The sequence below is a fragment of the Eriocheir sinensis genome, chromosome 54 (genome assembly GCF_024679095.1).
Source record: "Eriocheir sinensis breed Jianghai 21 chromosome 54, ASM2467909v1, whole genome shotgun sequence".
NCBI lineage: Eukaryota > Metazoa > Arthropoda > Malacostraca > Decapoda > Varunidae > Eriocheir > Eriocheir sinensis.
The window spans coordinates 1,250,697-1,275,600 of record NC_066562.1 but is presented as its reverse complement, the minus strand read 5'-3'; the positions used below and the strand labels follow the sequence as shown (position 1 = coordinate 1,275,600).

At 46.3% G+C, this 24,904-nt stretch overlaps 2 protein-coding genes across 5 annotated transcripts in view; one reads left to right on the top strand and one right to left on the bottom strand.

Annotated features, from left to right (window-relative positions):
• The first annotated feature begins 4,823 nt into the window (after positions 1 to 4,823).
• The window catches only part of LOC126983501 (UDP-GlcNAc:betaGal beta-1,3-N-acetylglucosaminyltransferase-like protein 1), a 46,805-nt gene continuing 26,724 nt past the window's right edge, over positions 4,824 to 24,904 (top strand). For 3 of the 4 annotated variants that reach the window (XR_007735944.1, XM_050836247.1, XM_050836246.1), the window contains exon 1: positions 4,828 to 5,199. Coding sequence is in view for 3 of the 4 variants with exons in the window: in XM_050836247.1 (XP_050692204.1) it covers positions 5,173 to 5,199 (27 nt within the window). In the remaining variant the exon portion in view is untranslated. Of the gene's footprint in view, positions 5,200 to 24,904 lie in introns of all 4 variants that reach the window. The other variant, XM_050836248.1, reaches the window with a different exon arrangement.
• LOC126983500 (lysosomal aspartic protease-like) lies at positions 9,036 to 23,403 on the bottom strand. Its single transcript, XM_050836245.1, has 9 exons — positions 23,245 to 23,403; positions 20,617 to 20,743; positions 18,620 to 18,743; positions 16,834 to 16,939; positions 14,165 to 14,377; positions 11,941 to 12,063; positions 11,663 to 11,762; positions 11,008 to 11,151; positions 9,036 to 9,923 (listed from the first exon to the last, which is right to left on the bottom strand). Exons 1-9 carry the CDS (start codon positions 23,304 to 23,306, stop codon positions 9,762 to 9,764), a joined length of 1,161 nt encoding a protein of 386 aa, XP_050692202.1. The 5' UTR covers positions 23,307 to 23,403; the 3' UTR covers positions 9,036 to 9,761.

Here is a 24,904-nt window from a genome sequence, read left to right as displayed (position 1 = left end):
GCGCCTGGTGTGAGTAGCTTGCCTCACACGGGCTCTGACTCACGGCGTCAGGTCCTTCAGGGACGGAATGTGAGCTACCTGCCTCACACGGGCGTCGAGTCACAGGGTCGGGGTCCTTGCTAGCACAGTGAGAGCAACCTGCCTCACACGGGCGCCGGCTCAAACTATCGGCGTTGCTGTGCACACGACCCGGGCGGTGAACAATCCGGTAGTTGAACTGCTCGAGCCTTCCCAACCACCTCGCCAGCTGACCCTCCGGCGCCTTCAGTGTTTTCAACCACTGCAGGGCAGCGTGGTCGGTCCGGACGGTGAACTCAGCGCCGTAGAGGTACGGCTGGAAGTGCTCGAGACTTTTTACTACTGCCAGCAGCTCCTTCCTGGTCACGCAGTAGTTGCGTTCAGGCCTACTGAACTTGGCGCTGTAGTAGGCCACCACGTGCTCCCTTCCATCCTTCACCTGCGACAAGACAGCCCCGATGCCCTCCGCACTGGCGTCGGTGTCAAGCAGGTAAGGGAGCTTCGGTTGGGGTACGGCAGGACCGGCCTCCACCAGGGCCCTCTTCAGGCCGTCGAACGCAGCCTGGCACGCCTCGTCCCACTCGAAAGGCACTCCTTTACGAGTGAGGCGGTGTAGGGGCGCCGCGATGGTGGCGAAGTCCTGCACGAAGCGACGGTAGTAGGTGCACAGACCCAAGTAGCTCCTGACCTCAGCTACGTTAGTGGGCCGAGGCCAGTCTGCTACTGCTGCCACTTTCTGCGGGTCTGTGCGCACGCCGTCCTTGCTGACGACATGCCCCAGGAACGGCACCGTACTGGAAGAGGAGCACTTCTTGGGGCTGAGCTTGAGGTTAGCCTTCCTCAGGCGTTGCAGGACCTCCTCCAGCCTCCCCAGCTCCTCCTCGAAGGTGCCTCCGTAGACGATGACGTCGTCGAGGTAGATGAGGGCCGTCCTCCACTGCAGGCCGTCCAGCACCCGCTCCATCAGACGTTCAAAACAGCCAGGGGCGTTGCAGAGGCCGAAGGGCATGACATTAAACTGCCACAAGCCCTGCCCGAAGGAAAAGGCTGTCTTCGGCTTGTCCTCTTCGGCCATCTCCACCTGGTGGTAGCCCGACTTCAGGTCGAGCGTGGAGAACCACCTCGCCCCTACCAGCGCGTCCAAGGTGTCGTCGATCCTCGGCAGGGGTAGGAATCCTTCACAGTCACGTCATTCAGTGCCCGGTAGTCCACACAGAAGCGTTGTGTGCCGTCCTTCTTTTAACCAGGACTACCGCTGAAGACCACGGACTGTCGGACTTCTCGATCACCCCTGATTTGCCAGGTCGTTGACGGTGCGCTGCATCTCCTCTCGTCGGGCAGGTGCGATACGTCGAGGGGGACACTTGATGGGCGCGCTGGTTCCAGTGTTGATGCTGTGTTTCACCAGCGACGTGCGGCCCAAGTCCAAGTTGAACACGTCTGAGTACTGCGTCAAGGTGTGGCGCACCCTCTCCGCCTGCGACTCCGTCAGGTTAGCGGAGCCCCTGAGCGCCAGGTCTTCAAGGAAGTCAGGCAGCACTCCCTCCGCAGGCGTAGACGCACTCTTCGACGGCTGTTCAGCTCGCTCCACCTCTTCACATGTGCCTAGTCTGGCACCAGCGGGTAGTCGCCGAGCCTCGTCAGAGAAGTTAGCAACGAGTACTGTCACTAACTCCTCCCCGCTCCCACGAGGCTCCTCCCGACCACACCGTCAGTCAGGTGCAGGTTTTCTGAGGGTTCTACTATGCCTTCCGCGTCGTGCATCACCCTCGACAGTCGACACTGGACTCGTCGCTCCGTCCTGGGGCAAGGTGCAGTCGCTCGGCCGTCACTACCTCGGCACAACCGACTTCCGGAAGCCAGGGCACCTCTTGTCCGTGCACCCTCATCCGCTTCCGTCCAAAGTCGATACATGCGCCAGTCTGCACCAGGTAGTCAAAACCGAGCAAGCCCTCTTCATCCAGGTCGGCGGCGTACACTGGCAGCCGCTCTTCTGCGCCGCCCACGCCGACACGAGCTACAGGCCCCTGGAGTGCCACGCAATGCCCCGTCACGCCGCACAATCTCTGCGGGGCGTCTGGGAGCCGCTCAGCGTCCAGCAACTCGGGGCGCACCAGGGTCTTTTCAGCCCCGGTGTCGACTGTCAGGCGGCAAGACTTACCGTCTACGTTGCCCTCCACCTGCACCGAACTAGTGGTATGGCGGCATCTTACACAAGTGGGGGCGTGTCGACCTTGGCAGGCTGGGTAGTCGCCCCCTTGTCCAGCCCGCTGCTGTTTCCCGCCTGCGCCACTTGCTTCGGCTTGGGGCAGGCGCTGGAGCGGTGATCAGACTTGCCGCAGTCCTTGCAGCAAGTCTGGAAGCCCCAGACTTCGGCCGGTCGAGGAACGCGTCTTTCGCCCCTCGGACACCGGTCGCGTCTGTGGCCCTTCTCACCGCAGCCCCAGCAACGGCCACCAAACTCGGGGCTCGTCTCCTCGACGCCGCCTTACGCTCGAACTTCGCCTTCCGGCCTCGCACGTCGTTCCGAGGCTTGGCGTAGTCAGCGAGGCGGCTTGACGTCTTGAGAAACGCCTCGAACTCCATGGCCCTCGCCAAAGCCACCTGCAGGTCACCAGGGTGGGCTTGCTTTACGTAGATCTGCAGCTGGTGGTCCTGCAGAGCATCTACGAAGGCGTCACGGGCGAGGACGGTCGTCATGTCTTCACCAGCAGCCGGATAAGCCCGCCTCACAAGGGCCTCCACATCTTGCGCCAGTTGTGACAGCGTCTCGCCCTTCTGCCTCGCCCTCTTCTTCAGCTGAGCCCTGTACACCTCAGCCTGGTGACTGTGCCCAAAGCGGCGCTGCAAGGCTTCCGACAGGCTGGTAAAGGAAGCTTGCTTGGTGGCTGGAAGGTGGCTGAGAATCTCGAGTGCCGGGCCCCGCAGCGCCGTTGCCAGCTGCAGCGCCTTTTCTTCCTCAGTCCACCCTTGAGCTGTTGCGAGCATGACGAACTGAGCAACGTAGGCCTCCCAAGCTACCTTGCCGTCATACTCAGCCGGCTTACGCCTGCGGTGGTCGTGGGAAGGAAACGAACGAGCAGGGTAGAAGGCAGGCACTGGGGCAAGAAAGGAGGCAGGGTAGGGTTTAGGTGAGGAGGCGAGGGTGGCGGGCTGTTTGGCAACAGTGGCGGGGCCGCTGCTCGCGCCTGCCGCAGCCCAAGCCAGCCGATGAACCCCGACCGTTACACCCGTCCGGACCCGCCAGGCCCTGAGGCTCAGAGAAAGCACTGCGTGGCCTCAGCGAGGCTTGACACTGCCCCCAATCACACAAAGGCTCACTCTGCACTTCCTCTGGGGCAGCACACACGGCAGCCTGCCTCGCCTCAAACCTTACCTCCCGCACCTCACCTCTCAGTGCCTCTAGGCCCCTCTGTAGCTCACCCCGGACCTCCTCACAGGCCTGATCGGTATACTGCCGTGCCTCCTGCCGCACAGAAGCCAAGCTTGCTTGTAGTGCCTCCTCAAGCCTGCTGGCCTGTGCCTCGGAGCGCTCGGCCTGCTCACGGGCCTGCTCCTCAAGCCTGCTGGCCTGTGCCTCGGAGCGCTCGGCCTGCTCACGGGCCTGCTCCTCAAGCCTGCTGGCCTGTGCCTCAGCGCTCGGCCTGCTGTGCCTGCTTTGACCTTGAAGCGTTATTTCTTGCCTCAAGCCAGCCAACATTGAGGCAATTAACTCCAGCTGGCCAGGCTTAGCGTCTTCATCAGCCTCAAGGTCACCACTACCCCCACCACTCGCTCCGCCAGCCGCACCGTGCTCGCCGAGCTCCATTGTGCCCGAGGCGTCACTCTTTGTCTGCCCGTCCACTCACAGCACAATTTCCACCCCGCTCCTGACACCACTGTTATACTCCACTTGTCTACCCCTCACACAGGCAGACAGGTGCTCTCCCAATTACTTAAACTGGGCTCGCTATGGAAAACACAGTGCTCCCACGAGGCGGACAGCAGACACAAAGACACTCCGGCGGACACACTCGCACACACCCACAGAGCACACAGCGAGGCACAATTAAATACAGGGCGGACTTTCTTGGGGTTTACTAAGCAATAGCACGTTGTACAATCCTTATAGTCCAAGGGGGAGGCAGTCAAGGCACAAATCACAGGCGATTAAGTCCTAAGGCACAGAGCACAGGCGAGCGCGTCCTTTGTCTTCTCTCCGTCTCCACTCTTCCTCGCCGCATGGCGTCCCTCTCCAGCCCGCCCCCTCAACGGGGCCGCAGGGAACCCTCATTACGTCACGTGGCGCCAATTACAATTTAAACTAAGCTAAGCCTTGGCGTAACAGTAATTTCGGTGATTATCAAGTCTTACGGCATAAATTGAAAATCTTACGTTTTTTCTCCGCTTGCGATGTGTTTTCTTTAAAATGTTTGTTTTAAACAATTTGAAATATATCGTACGCGCCATATTTAAATTCATGTGAGCGTGCTGAGTAACGGTTACTGTTACGGTTAGTGTGTGTGTGGGGGGGGGGGGGGAGGTGTACATCGTGCACCCTGCTTGAGTCCGTCGGAACCATACCTGTCAAGTCTTACGTTTTTTATACACAAACTTATGGTATCTAACGCAAAATCTTATGGCAAGACACCACAGTAGCTTGACAGGTATGAAATAGTGCACCAAAATCGGTCACAGTCTAAAGGTCTCAACACACAGAAATCAATCTACATAGACGGGAAGGCCGTGTAGTGCGGCGACTATGATGAACGAGCCTCCCAAGGCCATAACCCACTTAGCCAGTGGGGTACCTCTTTGGCCGACTCGGTAAGGAGTGGCTCTCCCGTCACGTTGGTCGCGGGCTCAATCCCAGGCAGCCGGTGAATACCCTCACCTTGTCTTGATTAATTTCTCGGGTGTTTTGATACACGCAGAGGACGTGTAGGAAAATAGAAAAGAGAAAAAGAGAATCCCGGGGCATGACACAAGATGTAGGCAATTATATCTTGCATTTTTCACAGGAGCTGCCGCAGATACAAAACCCTAGCCACTCTACAAAGCCTGTCTTGAGAGAAATTTCAAGTCTCCTGTGACATCAGGATCAAGAAGATCCAGTGTTATGACAGGCTGCAGCGCTGATCTTTAAGAGAACTTTTGAGGAGCGTTTCGCGAGAAATGTCCCAGCGAGAATTGGCAGGCGTGGTGAGTACTGTCTTAAAGCATACACAGTTGTCATGGTGGTCCTGGGGCCATGTCAGGCTCCTCCCAAAGGGTAAACGTTCGGTAAACTTGCTGCTCAGGTGCATAACACGCATATAAATAGCAGCCGGTAAATATGGAGATTCACTACGCGCCTCCAATATTGCCCCCACGAGAATAATAACCTTTCCAAGGTCTCACATACTATTTTACTTCTCTAGTTTTACCGGCGCATCATACATGTGTGTGTGTGTGGGGGGGGGGGATGCGAGGGGGCGAAGCCCCCCATTAGAGGTTAGGTTATGTAAAGTTTGGTTGGAATAGTTTAAATATGCTCCCCCACCCAGCCCCCCCGATTTCCCACAGGTCCCCCAAAATCATTAGGGGAAGGGGATTAGGTATTATTCTAGTGTTTGCCCATACTCACCCCTCGCAACCAAAATTGGCTAGGGGGCCATTGAGACTTTGGGGAATGCGGTGGTAAACATGAAATGCATCGCAAATGCATAGTTTTTGAGTTATGAGGGGTTGAAAAATACCCTAGATGTAGGGAAATTCCTCACAATTACTTAGATGTAGGGAAATCTCATACATTCCGTTTTTTTTTTACAACGTACAGAAACCATGCAAGGTAATTATTGAAAATCACTCCGTACTTTGAAAATACGATATTACGCCTCCATATTGTACTTAAGGGCATATTATACATTCGAACGATGTGTTTACATGGCAACGCCATTGCGATATGAGCAGCGTTGCCAACGATCCGGTTAGCAATGATACGCTAGGTGAGACCAGGTCCACCACGCGTGGTTATTTATTTATTTTTTTTGAACACGCACCTTTACCTAATACTATTTCCGATGGTACGCTAGGTTAGCGATGGTACGCTTAGTTAGCCATTAGCCCACGTATGTGAGACCAGGTCCACCAGGAATTATGTTAACTATCTGACGGCAATCTTGTTTCAAGCGACTAGGGGTAATATTAGTGGGATGTGCACGGCGGTAGAGAGGGGGAGGGAGGGAGGTCAGGTGGCGGATGCCAGTGGGGAGAATTGGTTCCAACCGAGACTGGCTGAGAGGAGTAGGGGGTATTAGGGACCAGTGGGGGTGCAGGCTGTTGCTGCCCGAGGTGTTTGGTGGGTGTCCTTGAACAGAGAAGGGGGGGACGCGAGCTTGTTGCTGGGGGCAGAAACATGGCTGGAAGGAGAAAGGCTGCATACACTGCTTTGACTAGGGGGAAAGGGTGGGGTAGTCAGGGGGCCTCTCCGTGAGAACCAAAAAAAATATGTACAGGAAACAGACGTCTAACGGTCGGAGGGAGACACACTGAATTACTTACGATACTTAAACCTCTGTTGGGCTCCTCCGATCACAACCTTATTTTTGTATCCTGTCCTATTAGTCCTGTACATCCTCTGGACCCACCGAAGAGGCGATGTTTCTGGCATTTTGCTTCAGCTCGGTGGGACAACCTGAGGATGTACTTTTCCGATTTCCTGTGGAATGATTACTGCTTCCAGGAGAGAGACCCCTCTGTGTGTGCTCAGCGCATCACAGAGGTGATTGTCTCTGGAATGGAGACATACATTCCACGTTCTTTCTATACTCCTCATGCTTGTTCTCATGCTATTAAAGATAGAGAGGCAGCTCACAAAAGGTACCAGAGCCTTCGCACTCCTGCCTACCATGATCTTTATAATTCTGCCCGGAACCGTGCCAAATCTATTCTTCAACTTACTAAAAGCTCTTTCATAAATAGAAAATGTCGAAACCTTGCTTTTTCTAATTCTTCCCATGATTTCTGGCACCTAGCCAAAAATATCTCCTCCAATTTCACTCCTCTCCTTAACCCTGACGGCAGCACCGCCGTTTCATCTATCTCTAAAGCTGAACTCTTCGCTCAAACTTTCTGTAAGAACTCCACCCCGGACAATTCTGGGCATATTCCTCCTACTCATCCCCCCTCTGACCCCTTTATGCCTGTTATTAAGATTCTTCATAATGATGTTTTCTATGCCCTCTCTGGCCTCAACTCTCAGAAGGCTTATGGACCTGATGGAGTGCCTCCTATTGTCCTTAAAAACTGTGCTTCCGTGCTGACACCCTGCCTGGTCAAACTCTTTCGTCTCTGCCTATCAACATCTATCTTTCCTTCCTGCTGGAAGTATGCCTTTGTACAGCCTGTGCCTAAGAAGGGTGACCGCTCCAATCCCTCAAACTACCGCCCTATAGCTTTACTTTCCTGTCTATCTAAAGCTTTTGAATCAATCCTTAACCGGAAGATTCAAAAGCATCTTTCCACTTCTGACCTTCTATCTGATCGCCAGTATGGATTCCGCAAGGGGCGTTCTACTGGCGATCTTCTTGCTCTCTTAACTGATTCTTGGTCATCCTCTCTTTGTCGTTTCGGTGAAACTTTCTCAGTTGCACTAGACATATCGAAAGCCTTCGATAGAGTCTGGCACAAGTCTTTGCTTTCTAAACTGCCCTCTTTCGGATTCTATCCCTCTCTCTGTTCCTTTATCTCCAGTTTCCTTTCCGGCCGTTCTGTCTCTGCGGTGGTAGACGGTCACTGCTCTTCCCCTAAACCTATCAACAGTGGCATTCCACAGGGCTCTGTCCTATCACCCACTCTCTTCCTGTTGTTCATCAATGATCTTCTTTCCATAACAAACTGTCCTGTCCACTCATACGTTGATGACTCCACTCTGCATTATTCAACTTCTTTTAATAGAAGACCATCCCAACAGGAAGTACACGACTCCAGACTGGAGGGTGCAGAATGCCTCAAAAACTCAATTTCTCCACCTACCAACTCGACACAATCTTCCAAACACCTATCCCCTATTCTTTGACAACACTCAGCTGTCACCGTCTTCAGCACTAAACATCCTCGGTCTATTCTTAACTCAAAATCTTAACTGGAAACTTCACATATCCTCTCTTACTAAATCAGCTTCCTCGAGGTTGGCCGTTCTGTACCGTCTCCGCCAGTTCTTCTCCCCCGCGCAGTTGCTATCCATATACAGGGGCCTTGTCCGCCCTCGTATGGAGTATGCATCTCACGTGTGGGGGGCTCCACTCACACAGCTCTCTTGGACAGAGTGGAGTCTAAGGCTCTTCGTCTCATCAGCTCTCCTCTTAAATTCCGTCGTGATGTTGCCTCTCTTTCTATCTTCTATCAATATTTTCATGCTGACTGCTCTTCTGAACTTGCTAACTGCATGCTTCCCCCCCTCCAGCAGCCTCACCTCACATGACTTTCTAATCAAGTTCATCCCTATACTGTCCAAACCCCTTATGCAAGAGTTAGCCAGCATCTTCACTCTTTCATCCCTCACGCTGGTAAACTCTGGAACAATCTTCCTTCATCTGTATTTCCTCCTGCCTATGACTTGAACTCTTTCAAGAGGAGGGTATCAGGACACCTCTCCTCCTGAAATTGACCTCTCTTTTTGGCCACTCCTCTGTACTCTATTCAGGAGCAGTAAGTAGCGGGCTTTTTTTTTCATTATTTTCTTTTTTTTTTCACGCCCTTGAACTGTCTCCTTTTCTGTAAAAAGAAAAAAAAAAAACTTTTGTGATCCTGTATATATTCCATACTTAACTTAACCTTCTGGCATTACACAAGTTATTAGGATATCTACTCTTGTCAAATGAAATGGTTAGATTATGTAGAAATAACATTTATTGCTTTTTCTCTCCCTTCTATTTAATGCAGTCCTTAGCATCACAGTGGCTAAGTATTACACCTGCTTGATACAGTTCTCTTACAGGTTTTTGGGATTCCTACTCTGTCAAATGAAATGGCTAGGTGATATAGGAAAGACTGTGACAGCTTTACCTCATCCCTTTATTCACCATATTCATGAACCTATTGAACGAGGCTCTCATACAGGTTGTTGAGATTTACATGAGTGGTTTCAGGAGCCTAGTAGTAGTTTAAAAAGTTTTCTGCTCCATGAGCGAGGAACACGTCTTCATTTTCTTATGCTGGTGTCCTGGCGCTTGACCTCCCGTTTGCCAGACCTTATTTATTTTTATTGTCCTGTACTTTTCTCATAATTCTCTGTGATCTAAGTGCATTGGGGCTACAGACTTTGTAGCTTTACCATTTGTGCTCCTTTGGCTCTTATCTATTGCACTGTTCTTAATAACAACTGTGGCCCTGGAAGATATTCATATGGTGGACCTGAAGTGTGTAAGAATTCGGAGTGACGATGATAATGACTGTGGTGAACTCTGCTGTTCTTCAGTGTATCAGAATGTTATTGAGTTTCCCACAAATTGTGATGTCAATATACATTTATCAATCATCATTGCTTTACAAAGGAGGTGTGATAATCTCTCTCTCTCTCTCTCTCTCTCTCTCTCTCTCTCTCTCTCTCTCTCTCTCTCTCTCTCTCTCTTGCATCCATTTTCTTTATTTAATTTGTTTGATTTTTGTCTTTTTAAATTCTGTTGTCATTTTTTGCTCTGTTTTTTTACAACTTTACTATCTTTCATTTCATTATTCTCTCTTTCTCACGCTCTCGCTCTCTCTCTTCCCATCCCATCTTTCTAAACGGACGTGGCAAAGCCCATGCGAGTATTGCCAACGTCAAACTCGGTGTAGTAGCGGGCGATGAAGGGATCTCCAAGAATCCAAGCGTCAAGCGAGCCCACGTTGAGTCCGAGAATGCCAACGATGCAGACAGTCGTGTTGGTGCTCTCGTCAACACTCTGGGGGTAGGAATAGTGAGGGGAGGGGGAGACCGTTAGGTTAGATTGTTTAATTACTATCAGTCTTATTTCTATTAAACCCTTCATTCCTATCATTATTGTTATTGTTTTACCCTATGTATGCCCCCATTGATTGAATCTTCTCTGGGATGGGGAATTGTAGGGGGAGGGGGAAGCATTAGGTTACATCGGGTAATTGCTCTCAGTTTTATTATCTATAATCCTCTCTTCATTCTTATTATTATCATTATTGTTATTGTTTTTCCCTGCGGATGCCCCACTGACTGATTTTTCTCTGGGGTAGGGAATCATTGGGGAGCATTAGGTGACATTGGGATTTTTTACTGTGGGGCATATTCTTAACCCCTTCAACACGAGGACGTGTATTTTGCGTCCTTGTGTGCCCCGTACCATATCCGAGGACGCGCATACTGCGTCCTGGCTCGCTTTAGTCAATATACGAGTTATTTTATCTCTATATTTATGCTTACATCTCAAAATTATCAATTAATTTTTTTCTTTATGATCACCATTTAATTCTGCATGTTTTCATATATATAATACATGATGATTATGTTGAGTTTACGACTGAAAACTTGTTATATTCAATAGCGACATTTGAAATTTGGAGTGCGTGGCGATCCCGGATATGGCGCGGGGCTCTGTTTTGGCCTGGCCGTAGTGAGTTTCTTTATCTGCACCATTTAATTCTGCATGTTTTCATATATAATACATGATGATTATGTTGAGTTTACGGCTGAAAACTTGTTATATTCAATAGTGACATTTAAAATTTGGCAAGCACGGCAATCCTGTATACGGCGCGGGGCTCAGTTTTGGCCTGGCCGTAGTGAAGGGGTTAAACACACACATTTGAGAAGGCTTTCATAGGAATCTGAGGCTTTTTCAGGGGTAGTTTTGTGACCCTTCTTCTGTTCCGTGAACCTAAAAACATACGTATTAGAACCCAACCCTTTTTGAGCTTTAGAAATAGATGGTGTGGGCGGCAGAAGAGTCAGTGTACCGACCTGTTAGTCTCGGTATTATTTTTGTTCTTATTATTCTTATTATCATGTGCCGTTACCTCAATGATAAGCTCGGGTCCGGTGAGGTCGAAGTCCTTGCCGTTAAGGGTGAAGGTGGTCAGCGGCATGTCCGGGACTTTGCCGCAGGGGATAATGTACTCGCCGGCGATGAGCGGAATGGCACCGAAGTCGTCCATGATTACCTGCAGAGTGACGAAGAGGGCAAAACAGTCATCATCATCATCATCATCATCTGTAGTCACTTTTCTAATTTTTTTAATGAGGTCAGATGTTCAGTGACTTAGGGCCGCTTTCACAGTCACTTTTGTTTGTTTTGATCGTTACCAGTGGCAGCGATCGCCTCAATAGTATTTCCACGTGAAACTGGCCTATGGGGTAGTGGCGGCTGCGGAGGAAGCGAGGTGTTGAGAGTGTGCGGTAAGGTGCGGGGCTAGGCTAACCCCGCAGCCGCCATTACCCTATTGGCCAGTTTCACGTGAAATACTATAGTGGCAATCACCGCCATTGGTAACGATCAAAACAAACAGATGTGACTGTGAAAGTGGCCCTAAGACTAGCTATCATGGCAGCCTGAGGAAGGATAAGTATGGTAGCATGGTCCTTGGTTAATTATTCTCTCTCTCTCTCTCTCTCTCTCTCTCTCTCTCTCTCTCTCTCTCTCTCTCTCTCTCTCTCTCTCTCTCTCTCTCTCACCGCCACGTCGTCCTTAGGTCCAGCGATGAGAGAGGTTCCAGTGTCGACAATTGTCTCACAAGGATTGCAGAATGGCTTCAGTTCACCTCCAATCTTGATGCTGTAGTAGTAGTAGTTATAGTGGTAGTAGTAGTAGTAGTAGTATCATCATTATTATTATTTTCATATATTGTTCTTATTATTGTGTAAGCCATTCCAGCTTGACAATGAAAGGAATTAAATGCAAACAAGGATGGCCAGGTTAGGTAGTTTGCGGTAGGAACAAATATCACACTTACGCTTCGGCCGTCAGCTGCCAGTAGCCAACCTTTGACACTGGGACGTAGTGGAACTCACCCTCGTAGTGGTTAGGATCGGACCCTCCCAGCACAAGCTCTCCACCAAGGGATCCATCTACATCACTGCAGGGAGACAAAAGTTAGGTGAGGTTTTGTTTGATTAGGCAAAATTATGGAGGTTTTAGTGATTTAGTTAGGATCGGACCCTCCTAGCACAAGCTCTCCACCAAGGGATACATCTTAGTCACTGCAAGGAGACAAAAGTTAGGAGAGGTTTTGTTTAATCAGGTAAAGTTACGGAAGTTTTAGTGATTTGGTTAGTATTGGACCCTCCTAACACAAGCTCACCACCAAGGGAACCATCCTAGTCACTGCGAGGAGACAAAAGTTAGGTGAGGTTTTATTTGATTAGGCAAAGTTATGGAGGTTATAGTGATTTAGTTAGTATTGGACACTCCTAACACAAGCTCGCCACCAAAGGATACATCTACATCACTGCAGGGAGACAAAAGTTGGGAGATGTTTTATTTGATTAGGCAAAGTTACAGAGGTTATAGTGATTTGGTTAGGATTGGACACTCCTAACACAAGCTCGCCACTAAGGGATACATCCTAGTCACAGCGAGGAGACGAAAGTTAGGCGAGATTTTGTTTGATTAGGCAAAGTTACGGAGGTTATAGTGATTTAGTTAGGATTGGACCCTCCTAACACAAGCTCTCCACCAAGGGATACATCTACATCACTGCTGGGAGACAAAAGTTAGAAGTTTTATTTGATTAGGCAAAGCTACGGAGGTTTTAGTGATTTAGTTAGGATTGGACACTCCTAACACAAGCTCGCCTTCGAGGGACCTGTCTAAATCACTGAGGAATAGTATAGTTAGTGTCAGGTTAGGAAGGCAGTGGGTTAGAAGAGGTCGTTGTATTTATTTTAGGAGTGAGGCGATACTGGAGGGAAGGCGCAGTTATGGTGGAGAAGGGATGAAGTTATAACGATAAAGTTCTTTCTATTCTTTTAGGCAGTGTTATGAGGTGTTTGTTCTGCCATTGAATTTGTGTTTTAAGACGTTATTGTGTTAGTGTATTATTTTTGGGGTTTATGTTCAATATCCTTCTAACAGCAGAGATATAAAAGTGTATGATATTGTCACCTTTTCTTATTAGTTTTGATTTTATGGTACAAATGAATATGTAGTTATAAGTTGAAAAAGCCTTTGTGTTTGATCTCACTACAGCATTCACCGACACATTCTTGGCCACTGGGAATAAGTAATGCGTTCAAATACATTTTTCCACCAACGTTACAATTGACTGGTAATTCCTTGTCATCATAGCCACTACCAGTTCACTGTAGGGCAAAGGCTTTTCCCAACACCCTCCACCTCCCTCTGTCTGATGTTAGTGTACTCCACCCTGCTCTGGCTGATGCTAAAACTCCATGCGGGCGTATTATAAGACATTTCGCCGCCCAAGAACACATATTTGACAAGGCTTTCATAGGAGTTATGGGCATTTACAGGAGTAGTTGTATGATCCTGGTGAAAGTCTGACCCTTCCTCTGTACCGTGAACCTAAAGAAACACTCATTAGAACCCGACTGACCCCCTCTTTGGCTTTTAGATATAGCTGATGTAAGAAGCCAAAGTGTCTTATAGTGCCGGCCCATCTCTCCACCCAGTCCTCTTCTGCCCAGCCTTTTACACTTTCTGATTTTTTTATAGCAAAGGAGACAGCTCAAGGGCAACAAAAAGAGTGCAGAGAGAAAAAAAAAGCCCACTACTCACCACTCCCAAAATGTCACTGTTACTTGAGCTGTCCGTTTGTTATCAGTTCTATGCATGATATCCTGCTCAGGTACATTTCTTATTCTGCCCTGTGTCTGTAGTATCAAGTTTTGGTGTAAGGTAAGAATAAAGGTGGGGAGGTGGTGGCTGAGTGGTTAGCGTGTGGGCCCTGCATTCGCCGTGTCATGGACGATGTGGGTTTGAATCCGCCGCTACTGCCTGGGGTTTTTCAAGTCACCGCTGAGTGGCCTAAGACTACCCACATGCTGTCCTGAAGATTAATAGCTGAAGATGGCGATAATGATGTGTCTGCAGAGGAATGATACAGACTGATGATGATGATGATGATGATGTGAAGGGAATAGCTGAGGGGGAAGAGCTCATAAAGTCAGGGAGGGCATAAGTCACAAGCTCATATCAACAGTCAATCACACACTCACTGATTGAGGTAGAAGGAGAAGATGGGCTCCTCGACAGACCCCTGGGCCACCAAAGTATCAAAGACGGTTGGGATTCCCATGACGGAGATCTCGGTGAAGCCCATTCCCAGGATGCCATCGAACTTGCCTGCTACAAAGGCCAGGCCGGGCTCCTCTGTGGCCTCGGCAAAGGTCTGGTCAATGGCTACCAGAGAGCCGAGCTGAACATTGTCACTGTGGGGATGAGGGAATAATATAAACCCTCAAGAAACAGTTACGTGAGTATTTTTTTTTCTACAACAAAGGAAACAGCTCAAGGGCACACAAAAAAGTAAACAACAATAAAAAAAAAGCCTGCTACTCGCTGCTCACAAAAAGAAACCAAAGAGGTGGCCGAAAGAGAGGTCAATTTCAGGAAGAGAGAAGAAGAAAAGAAACATGAAAAGGATAGAGTAGTCAACTGAAGCAAGAGAGGCAGTAAGCTATTTTGTAGATATATAAACCAAAAGATAAAAAAGTGTGACCCATTTATAAGTGAATAATATCCAAAAACTTTTATGAAGGAATTTGAATTTGAAAACCCACAAATAGGAAAAAACAGGGCAGAGATGGGTGAAAGAAAGTGAACAGAGAAGAGATGATGAGGAGTCTGGAGGAAAGAAAGGCAGGTGGGCTGGATGAAATATTAGGACACATATTAACCTGGTAGCAGCGGGGATCATGTTTCTTAATGGTCCCCCCAAGCGAGAAAAATGAGAAAAAAGCGCCCCTCACACAAACCATTCCATAATATATATCAAAGCATTTGTGATCAGATTATGTATCATCTATTTTGGGGGGTTTAAATCATGGCACAAATTTGGCCCGTCGCTGCCACACGGTTAAGCCACAAATTTTGCCTGTCGCTGCTACTGGGTTAACAGTGGACGTGTAGCCAACAACTGATTGAACCAAGACATGAGATAATGGATTGTTCATTTAAAGCAGGGATATTTAAAAAGGAGTGCAAAAGAGTGGATGTAAAAAATAGCCATTAAATTATAGACTAGTACCTTTGATAAGCATCACATGTAAAATCTGTGAAAGGGGCAATCAAGGAATGACGGATAGAATATTTAGAGTTTGATTTTGATTCAGTTCGGTAATAGGCAGGGCGCCAGGGGTGGTGCTTTACATGCTTAAGAAGAGAGAAGAAATGTTAACAGAGACAGATTGGTTTTAGAAGGAGACGATTACGTGTTACTAATTTGTGAAGCTTCTACTCTTGAGCAATAGAAATAGCACAAGAAAAGGATGGATGGGCAGACTGCATATATCTCGGCCTAAAAAGGCTTTCGATAAAGTTTCACATATTAGATTATTATGAAAGCTAGTAGACACTGGAGGATTGAAAGGGGAGAAAAATGGATGGAAGACTGTTTGGAAGGAAGAGAAATGAGAACTGTGATGAAAAAAAAAGAAAGATCACAGTGAAAGAAAGTGACTAGCCTAGTGGAGTGACACAGGGTTCAGTGTTACCACCAAATATGTTTATGAGTTGTTTAGATAATATGCCAGAAGGAGTGAACATGACTCAGTTTGCAGATTATGTAAAGTTACTGAGGAAAATAAGGAATCAAAATGTCTGTGGAGTTGTAGAAAAATGTAAAGATATTGTATGAATGTAGCAAGACATGGGACAATGACTAAAAAAATTCCATGTGCTAGAAATGGGGTGGAGTAAAGTGAAATGTACTAATCTACTTACAAAATGGAAAATTATATAATATTAAGAGGAAAATAGGAGAAAAAGCCTTGGGAGTGGTGATTCAGGATGATTTGTCACAAGAGAAGCATACGTTTATGTAAATGATATACTTGGAGACACACACAATATGTTCATGCTATATAAAAGTAGTATTTCACTACTGAGATAAAGGTATGATGAAAATATAATAACCACAATGATTAGACCAAAACTTGAAGAATGCAGAAGTTGTGTAGGGATCTCACAAGAAGAAACACATTACGAAACTGGAAAGATTACAAAGAATAGCCACCAAGATGGTACCACATCTGTAAGACCTAACTTATGAAGAAAGATTAAAAGAAATGCAGCTGTTAGCACTGGAGGACAGAAGAGAGAGAGAGAGAGGAGACCTGAATATAATATATAAACTTTTGAATGACTCTGAGGAAGAAGAAAAAGTGTCTATTATTGAAAACAGGAAATAAAGTCAGGTAATTAACCCCTTCACTCCGGTGACGCCGACGTCGGCGTCCGACGGGCGTCACTGTATGGAAAGGGTTAGTCCTCGTCTAAATCTCTTAAGAGGAAATGGAAGGGGATTAAGAGGAATTTAGAGGAGGATTGAGAGGTTTAGAAGAGGATTAGTCCTCTTACATTTCCTCTTGACCCTTTCCATACTGTGACGCCGACGTCTGCGTCACGGATGGAAAGGGTTAAGGAGACATAAGAAAAAAGCTGTGAAAGGAAACATCTCTTAACAACACTAAAAAGTACATTTTTCCCCATAGAAGTATAGTACCTGGAACAAGTTAGATAAAGAGGTGGTGGAGGCAAGGAGTGTGAGACAATTTAAGGAAAAACTGGACAAATATAAATATGTACCACGTGAGTGTAGCTCAGGTCCTGTATGCCACAACTAGGTAAACACACACACACACACACACACACACACACTGCCCACCTTGAGAGGAATCCACGCATGGCCCCTGACCCATATTGAATGTCAAAGTCAGTTCCGTTGGGCTTGTAGGAGGAGGACAGGGATGAATCATAGCGGTTGTGCAGCTCTGGGGGTTAGGTTAGGTTAGGTTAAGAGAGGAACAACATTATTATTATTGTTATTGTATTTGCTGTTTGATTATTGCTATCAGAGCTGGGCACCACAAACGCAAACAGTGGCATTAGTTTCACATTGTTCTGGATACCATTAGAGGAATTTGATAGTTTAGGATGACTTTTTTTTTTGTAATTAACCCCTTAATGATGATGATGCCACTGCCATCAGGCGTGGGCAAAGAGCATGACGCCAGCGCTGGAGAGTGAAAAGTTTTCCGGAATTTGAAGGGCGTGCATAACTAGGTCTCTGTCAATGCTACATGACTATTTGGCACCTCTTGTTTCCGTGACGTCCTGTACCACCACTCCGCACTAAAAATAGTCTACAGTTCTCGCCTACACATCATGGTGTCTGAAGAGCGATATCTGTTCCCTTAGTCGTTACCTCCAGCGGTGTTCCTTTAGTTTCTGCTCATAGTGTGCGAGCTAAGCAAAGTCTTGACACCTTCACTGATATACGTGATGTTTTAAATGAACCAATATCATCAATAATTTTTTCTGTATGTCGCACCAGTAAAAAGTTGGAATTTTGGGAGAATCATGGAATTCCAGCCTAACGGTCTGTCCAGATAATAATCTGATTTCACAGTTGAGTTATACGGATGATTTTCTACAACTTTTATTCAATGAGATTCATTCCAGAATGAAAAAAATACAAAAAATTACAAAAATTATTTTTTGAGTTTCACTGCAACTTTGTCTCTCTGTAGGCAGTAAGTTTCTGTGTCCAAGATTATAAACTATATTTTACAGACTCCATTGTCATAAAATTAGCAACTTTTCTTCAATAAATATTTCTGTACATTGGATCAGTAAAAAGCTGGAATTTTTTGGGAATCATGGAATTTCAGCCAAATGGACAACCTAAAAAGTAAGGGATTTCACAGCAGGGTGCGCCAGAAAATTTTTTATAAAACATATTTTATGGCTTTTTATCGGTGTCAAAGTTTCATTTTCATTCCTGGCTGGGGTATGACCAACCTGTCTTCCTTAGATCCATTGCATTTATCATTATTATTACACTCAAAGGGTGCACGGTGATCCAGTGGGTTCGTGTGTCAAGCCATGGTTTTAACTTGCTGGACGAGGCAGTTTGAACCCCAGTGCTGGCTCATGATGTCAGGGCCCATAGTCACAAACCTTTCAGCACCCAAGTAGTACACATATTTGACAAGGCTTTCTCAGGTGGTTTGGGCATTTCCAGGAGTACTTTAACCCCTTGACTGCAGCTTTCCTACCAGAAGACATCACCAAGCTACAAGAATGGAACAAAAAGTGGCTACTACAATTCAGTGAAGAAAAATGTAAAGTCCTGCACCTCTGGAGGGGATATCCAGCACACTAATACCACATGGGAAACACTCCGCTATCCACCACAGAGCCATAGAAAGCCCTGGGACTATATGTTACCAGGCTACCAGAAAAGACAAATCAGTACCAATCGCAGCGGATGGGTTAATGCCTCGGGTGGCAGTGTGACCCTTCCTCTGCATCATGAATGTGAAAACTTCCTCATGAAAACCTAATTAATCTTCTTTTCGGCCCTTGGAAATAGTTAATGTGGGAGGTGGACATCTCGTTAAGGCTGAGCCACAACCCCAAGACAGTGACACACAAAGAACCACACTTACGACAAGCCAAGTTAAGAACAGCACACTGCTCTGAGGGGATCCACAGATTAGAAGAGCCAGTGTCGAAGATCACTTTGAAGAACTGGCCTGGAGTGCCTATGTAGATGGGTCCATAGTATTGTGCCTGTGTGGGGAGGAAAGCGAGAGGTTCACCAAGTTGGAATGAAGGTTGGAATGAATTTTTTTTTACATTCCCGCCTATAGCGCCGGTAAACTTTTATCAGGGGTCAGATGGTCGCCCCAAGCCTGTCGTGGCGCAGGCAATTTTTTTTTTTATAGTGGCGCCAGTTATGCTTGGCTCATGCTGCCCCCCGGAACTCATTCTTGATTCACTGGACGTATTTTTCTAGAGTCTGGGTTGATGGGTGGTCTTCTGGACAGCATGTGGGTAGTCTTAGGCCACTCGATGGTGACTGAAAAATCCCAGGTGGTAGCGTGGGGATTCGAACCGACGTTGTCCGTGGCGTGGTGAATGTGAGCCCAGCACGGTAACAACTCAGCCACCGCCTACCCATAAGTAAGATATAACATTATGCTGGAAGATACAATACGGGCACTGACAGATGAAAAAAAAATAATAAAAAGGTAATACTAACAGGAGACTTCAATCGCAAAGAAGTGAAATGGGAAGATTATGCAAGGGAGGGTAGTGACAAAACTTGGGAAGTAAACTATTGAAGCTGGCAACAGATAACCTGATGACGCAGTGGGTGCTGGGAGAAACAAGGGTGAGAGGGGATGACCAACCATCAAGACTTGACCTAATTCTCACCTCTCTGGTTAGGAATACAAGAAGCCAGTGTTCATATTTCTTTGTGGTTGGAAGTAAAAGAAAGAAGCTGGTTGTCATATCCCTGTTTAAGCATGTAAAAGTAATGCTGGTCCTTGAGCAAGGGGGATGGGGTGTGTGATGTGTAAGGTCCTGGCAGTACCCAGAGATCAACTAAATGAGCACTTGCTCTGTCGGGAGAGTACCTGCTGGCAATTACGAGTCCAACTTGTGATCAGGCCATGGTGAATTACACACACACACACACACACACACACACACGAACCGTGGTTAAGGACACTAGATCGGAATGGAGAACGGTGGAAAGTGGAGTGCTCCATGGGTCGGTTTTAGCACCAGTACTCTTCCTAGTCTATATTAATGATATGCCAGAGGGAATAAACAGCTACATGAGCCTTTTTGCAGATGATGCTAAACTGCAAAGACATTTAAGAAACAGTGAAGACTGCAAGGAGCTGCAAGAAGACCTAAACAAGATTTGGAAATGGAGTCAGAAATGGGAGATGAAATTCAACGTGAAGAAATGTCATGTTATGGAAATGGGAGAAAGTGTAGAAAGACCAAAATGGACATATAAAATGGGAGATGGTGAAATATTAAAGAAAGTAAATGAAGAGAGAGACCTGGGAGTAATAATGCAAGATTATATGCAACCAGAAAGTCATATAAATCGGATCTTCGGTGATACATATAACATGGTGAGAAATATAGGCATAGCATTCCACTACATGGACAAAGAAATGATGAAAAAATTAATAACTACTATGATCAGACCTAATCTAGAAAACGCGGAAACAGTGTGGTCTCCACATATGAAGAAACACATAAAAAACTAGCAAGAATACAGAGGATGACAACAAAAATGGTTCCAGAACTGGAGGGACTGACATATGAAGAGACTAAAGGAAATGGACTTACCAACACTAGAACAAAGAAGAGAAAGAGGAGACCTAATAAGGTAACTTTCGATTTACGCAAGTTTGGTTTACGCGTTTTTGAAATAACGCGGGGTCCAAAATGTGGAGTGGACTGGAGGAGGAGGTGGTTTGTGCAAGAAACATTCATGATTTTAAGGAAAAGTTGGATAAGAGAGGATATGGAGACGGGACAGCGGGAGCGTAGCACTTTTCCCGTATGTCACAACTAGGTAAACACAACTAGGGAAATACACACACACACTCACTCACTCACTCACTCACTCACTCACGTCAAGGTAGTTGTCCAGGTCGACGACTTCCTCGCGTGTGTTTCCATATCGGTTGTTGACAAAGGCGTGGGCTTGGCGAAGCTCCTGCAGCGTTCTTGGCCCCTTGGCTGTCCTCTGGAGGGGCACCCTGTGATGGGGGAAGGAGACTTAGCTATAGTTTGGGTTATATTAGTGGTTACCATAGCTATTACTGATACTGGTCATGTTTGTAATCATCGAATATTTATCATCAGTATTTTTTATGTTATCATTATTATTATCCTTAGTAGTAGTAGTAGTAGTCCTTGTAGTAGTTGTAGTAGAAGGGATGGAAAGTGTACTTGATCGCATTCTTTTTCCACATTGTACAAAATATATCAAAAGGAAACCATACAATATGCTGCAGAAGAAAGACCGACAAAAATGTTATCAATATTGTGAGCGTTGTTTGTGCCGGCCACTCCCTTGGCATTGTTCTTCTTGCCATATTGCTGGGGGCAGAGAGGCACGAGGGGCTGGCACTGCCTTGCCTTTAGGAGTGTGCTTTTTTTTTCTCATCATCATGTTGAATTCAACTTTACATCTCTTTTTAAAGTATTCTTTTTTGTTTGGTGAAGGCTGTTATGGACTCTACGTCACTCTACAACATAACCTTTGGGTAGGCGGTGGCTGAGTGGTAGCGTGATGGACCCACATTCACCGCATGATGGATGACGCGGGTTCTTATCCCCACGCTACCACCTCAGATTTTTCAGTAGCCGCCGAGTGGCTTAAAACTACCCACATGCTGTCCTGAAGACCACCTATCAACCCGGACTCTAGAGGAAACCATCCAAGTGAATCCAAGTGAATCAAGAAGGAGTTCCGGGGGGCAGCATGAGCCAAGAGAAGATGGCACCACTATAAACACTTGCCTGCGCCTTGACGGGCCGGGGCTGACTTCCATCCAGGCCCCTTAACCCTTTCCTTACGCGCAGTCTGGACGCGACTATCCCCTCAGGCGCAGTCGGGGAGCCCAATGGGGGGGTTCTTTTAACCTCCGTATCTCAAAAACTATTCATCACAGCTAAAAACCAAAAACACCATTGGAAAGAGGAGGTCCAGATCTATAGGAGTCAGTTATGTATGCCTCTCTTGCGAACGTACATGCACGTTCAGGGAGTGTTGAATGTTAACACTTACGTCGGTGCGTGCCGGATGATCAGCCATATTGAGGGAACTGCGGACATCTCTTTTTCAGACTATGGCAAGGGAGTATTGCCAACTGGAATATTTACAACTATTTGGTCAAAGAATCAGTCAGGTGATAGGTGAAGCTATGCAAAAATGCCGCTATATTGGACAAGAACATCCACCTGTTACTCGTCCGTAGATTTGCCGCGCTGGGCTGATATGATTTTCCACCAAATTTAGTGAAGAACCCACTCAATTGGCAATCCTGTGTTGTGAGAATTAGTGTTGGAACACTCTCATACGCGGGAGATTTGAGTGCGGGTGGAGCTCGCAGCGTGTGTTTAGCGCCACCAGCAAATATGCCTAACGCCCGCTGCAAGCGTTTAGCAATGAAAGGGTTAAGAAAGCCTGCCGGCGCTAGAGGCATACACGTAAAAAAAAAAAAAAAAAAGAGCAAGACTTGGTCTGGACCAGTACCATATTGTAACATGTAGACCACACAATTCACACGTGTACCATACTGTGACATCAGTAGGATGTGGAAGTTGGTCTGCTGGCTCTAAACTTTTTTTTTTCACCTTGGTGAGTGTTTGAAAATAAAGCTGTATTGTTACCACTATACAGTAGGTTAGTCAGACCTCACTTGGAACACATAGTACAGTCTCCTCACCATCCAAAAGATATTGTTATATTAGATGGTGTTCAACACAAGGCAACCAACAAGTAGACTTAGGCCACTCGGAAGTGACTGGAAAAAAACACTGCTACCACCTGGGATTTTTCAGTCACTGCCAAGTGGCCTAAGACTGCCCACATGCTGTCCTGAAGAACAGCTTTCAATCTGAACCCTAGAAGAACTCAAAGTGAATCAAGAATGAGCTCTGAGGCCTGAGGGGCAGCATGAGCCAAGAAAGATGGCGCCATCATAAACACTTCCCTGCGCCACAAGGGGCTGGGGTGACCATCAGGCCCACCAAGAGAGCCTACCGGCGCCACAGGCAAAAACGGAAAAAAAGCAAGAAATCTTGTGAAGAAAGAGTTATATCCTAATATGTTCTCTCTGAAATGCTGCCTCTAAGGGACACAAAGTTTCAAAATGATAAATTGTATTATGAATGTGGACGAATCCACTTTGTTTTGTTTTTGATGATACGTTCAATGAAAACATTGGCTCTAAGCTTAAGAGTAAACAAGTAAATTCTGGCTGCACCAAAGTCCTGTTTACCAATATTGTTGTACAAGAATGGAATAAGTTACCTCCTTCAGTACTTCAGTTAAACACAATTGATTAATAAAAAGAAAAAACTGCACCACCGCTCACTCCACCCTTGTATTCACTAAAGCAAACAATTCAATGCTTTGGTGGTGGTTTGATGTAATCTCACTTATGTTTAAGGATGGAGCACCTAGTTTGGACCATAGGGTCTGTGGGTGTGGTCTGATTATGTATGTAAATCTCTGTAAGTCTCATTGTACCTGTGCAGGGAGGCAGCGGCCCCCAGCAGGAGCAGCAGACAGCAGGCGGTGACACTCTTCATTTGGCCCAGCAGTAGATATCACCAGGCTCCCCTTCCCTCTGTCTCTCTTATATACCCATAACAGTTGCCAGAGTTGCCATAATAATAGCAGTAGTAACAATATAACAATAGAGATCTTGTAATTTTTTTAAATGAAGTTAAGAGGGCAGTTTTAACATTGATAACACAGTTTTAGGAGGTTAATATTACTACTACTACTACTACTACTACTACTACTACTACTACTACTACTACTACTACTACTACTACTACTACTACTACTACTACTACCACTACTACTACCACCACTACTACTACCACTACTACTACTACTACTACTACTACTACTACTACTACTACTACTACTACTACTACTACCACTACTACTACTACTACTACTACTACTACTACTACTACTACTACTACTACTACTACTACTACTACTACTACTACTACCACCACCACCACTACTACTACTACTACTACTACTACTACTACTACTACTACTACTACTACTACTACTACTACTACTACTACTACTACTACTACTACTACTATTACTACTACTACTACTACTATTGGTGTTGCTGCTGCCACTATTAATATTTATTCTCTTTTTCCTTTCTTTTTCTTTTCCTGCTTCCTGCCTTCCCTGTATTCTTTCCCTTTCCTTCTCTTTCTTTCTCATTCCCCTGTTCTTTTCCATCTATTACTTTTCCTTCTCTCTCTCTCTCTCTCTCTCTCTCTCAAGGCATCGTCCCTTCAGATTGGAAAAAGGCTAACGTGACACCGATTTTCAAGAAAGGAGACAAAAAAGTACCAGGTAATTACAGGCCCATTAGTCTAACTTCGGTTGTAGGTAAGCTACTTGAGGGCATAATTAGAGACAAAATTGTGAGTTACCTTGAAAGCCACTCATTGATTGGGGACTCACAACATGGCTTCCGAAACAAAAGATCCTGCCTATCAAACCTATTAACCTTTTATAACGACCTCTTCACTGTTTATGACGTAACCAAATCACTGGACGTAGTCTATCTTGATTTCCAGAAAGCGTTTGATAAAGTCCTGCATCATAAATTACTTTACAAATTAAAGCAAATAGGTATTGACGGTCAAGTAAACCAATGGATCGTGAATTGGTTGAGCAACAGACAACAAAGAGTAGTGATTGACGGATTTAACTCAGAGTGGGCGCCTGTCACTAGTGGCGTCCCTCAGGGCTCGGTCCTTGGCCCAGTGCTCTTCATTATTTACATCAACGACGTGGATGTTGGACTCAATAACCGCATTAGTAAATTTGCAGACGACACAAAGATTGGTAACTCGGTTCTCACTGATGAAGACAGGCAAAGCCTCCAAGAGGATTTGCACAAACTTTCAGCTTGGTCGGATAGATGGGAGATGCCCTTTAACGTAGACAAGTGCCAGGTCCTTCAAGTTGGAGAGGAATAAGAAGTTCGAATACGAAATGTGCGTTAAACTCAAAAGCGTTCAATGCGTCAAAGACTTGGGGGTCAAAATCGCGTCAAACCTCAAATTCTCACAGCAATGCATCGATGCAGCAAATAAAGCGAACAGAATGTTGGGCTTCATTAAAAGAAACTTTGTATTCAAGA

What these genes read in the sequence shown, in the direction of transcription:
- LOC126983500 (XM_050836245.1), bottom strand. Translation starts at nt 23,306, where the DNA reads ATGAAGAGTGTCACCGCCTGCTGTCTGCTGCTCCTGCTGGGGGCCGCT. An exon ending in TGTTCTTAACTTGGCTTGTC is followed by an intron (nt 16,940 to 18,619) that starts GTAAGTGTGGTT and finishes CCTAACCCCCAG; the next exon opens with AGCTGCACAACCGCTATGAT. An exon ending in GACCTAAGGACGACGTGGCG is followed by an intron (nt 11,152 to 11,662) that starts GTGAGAGAGAGA and finishes GTCACTCTGCAG; the next exon opens with GTAATCATGGACGACTTCGG.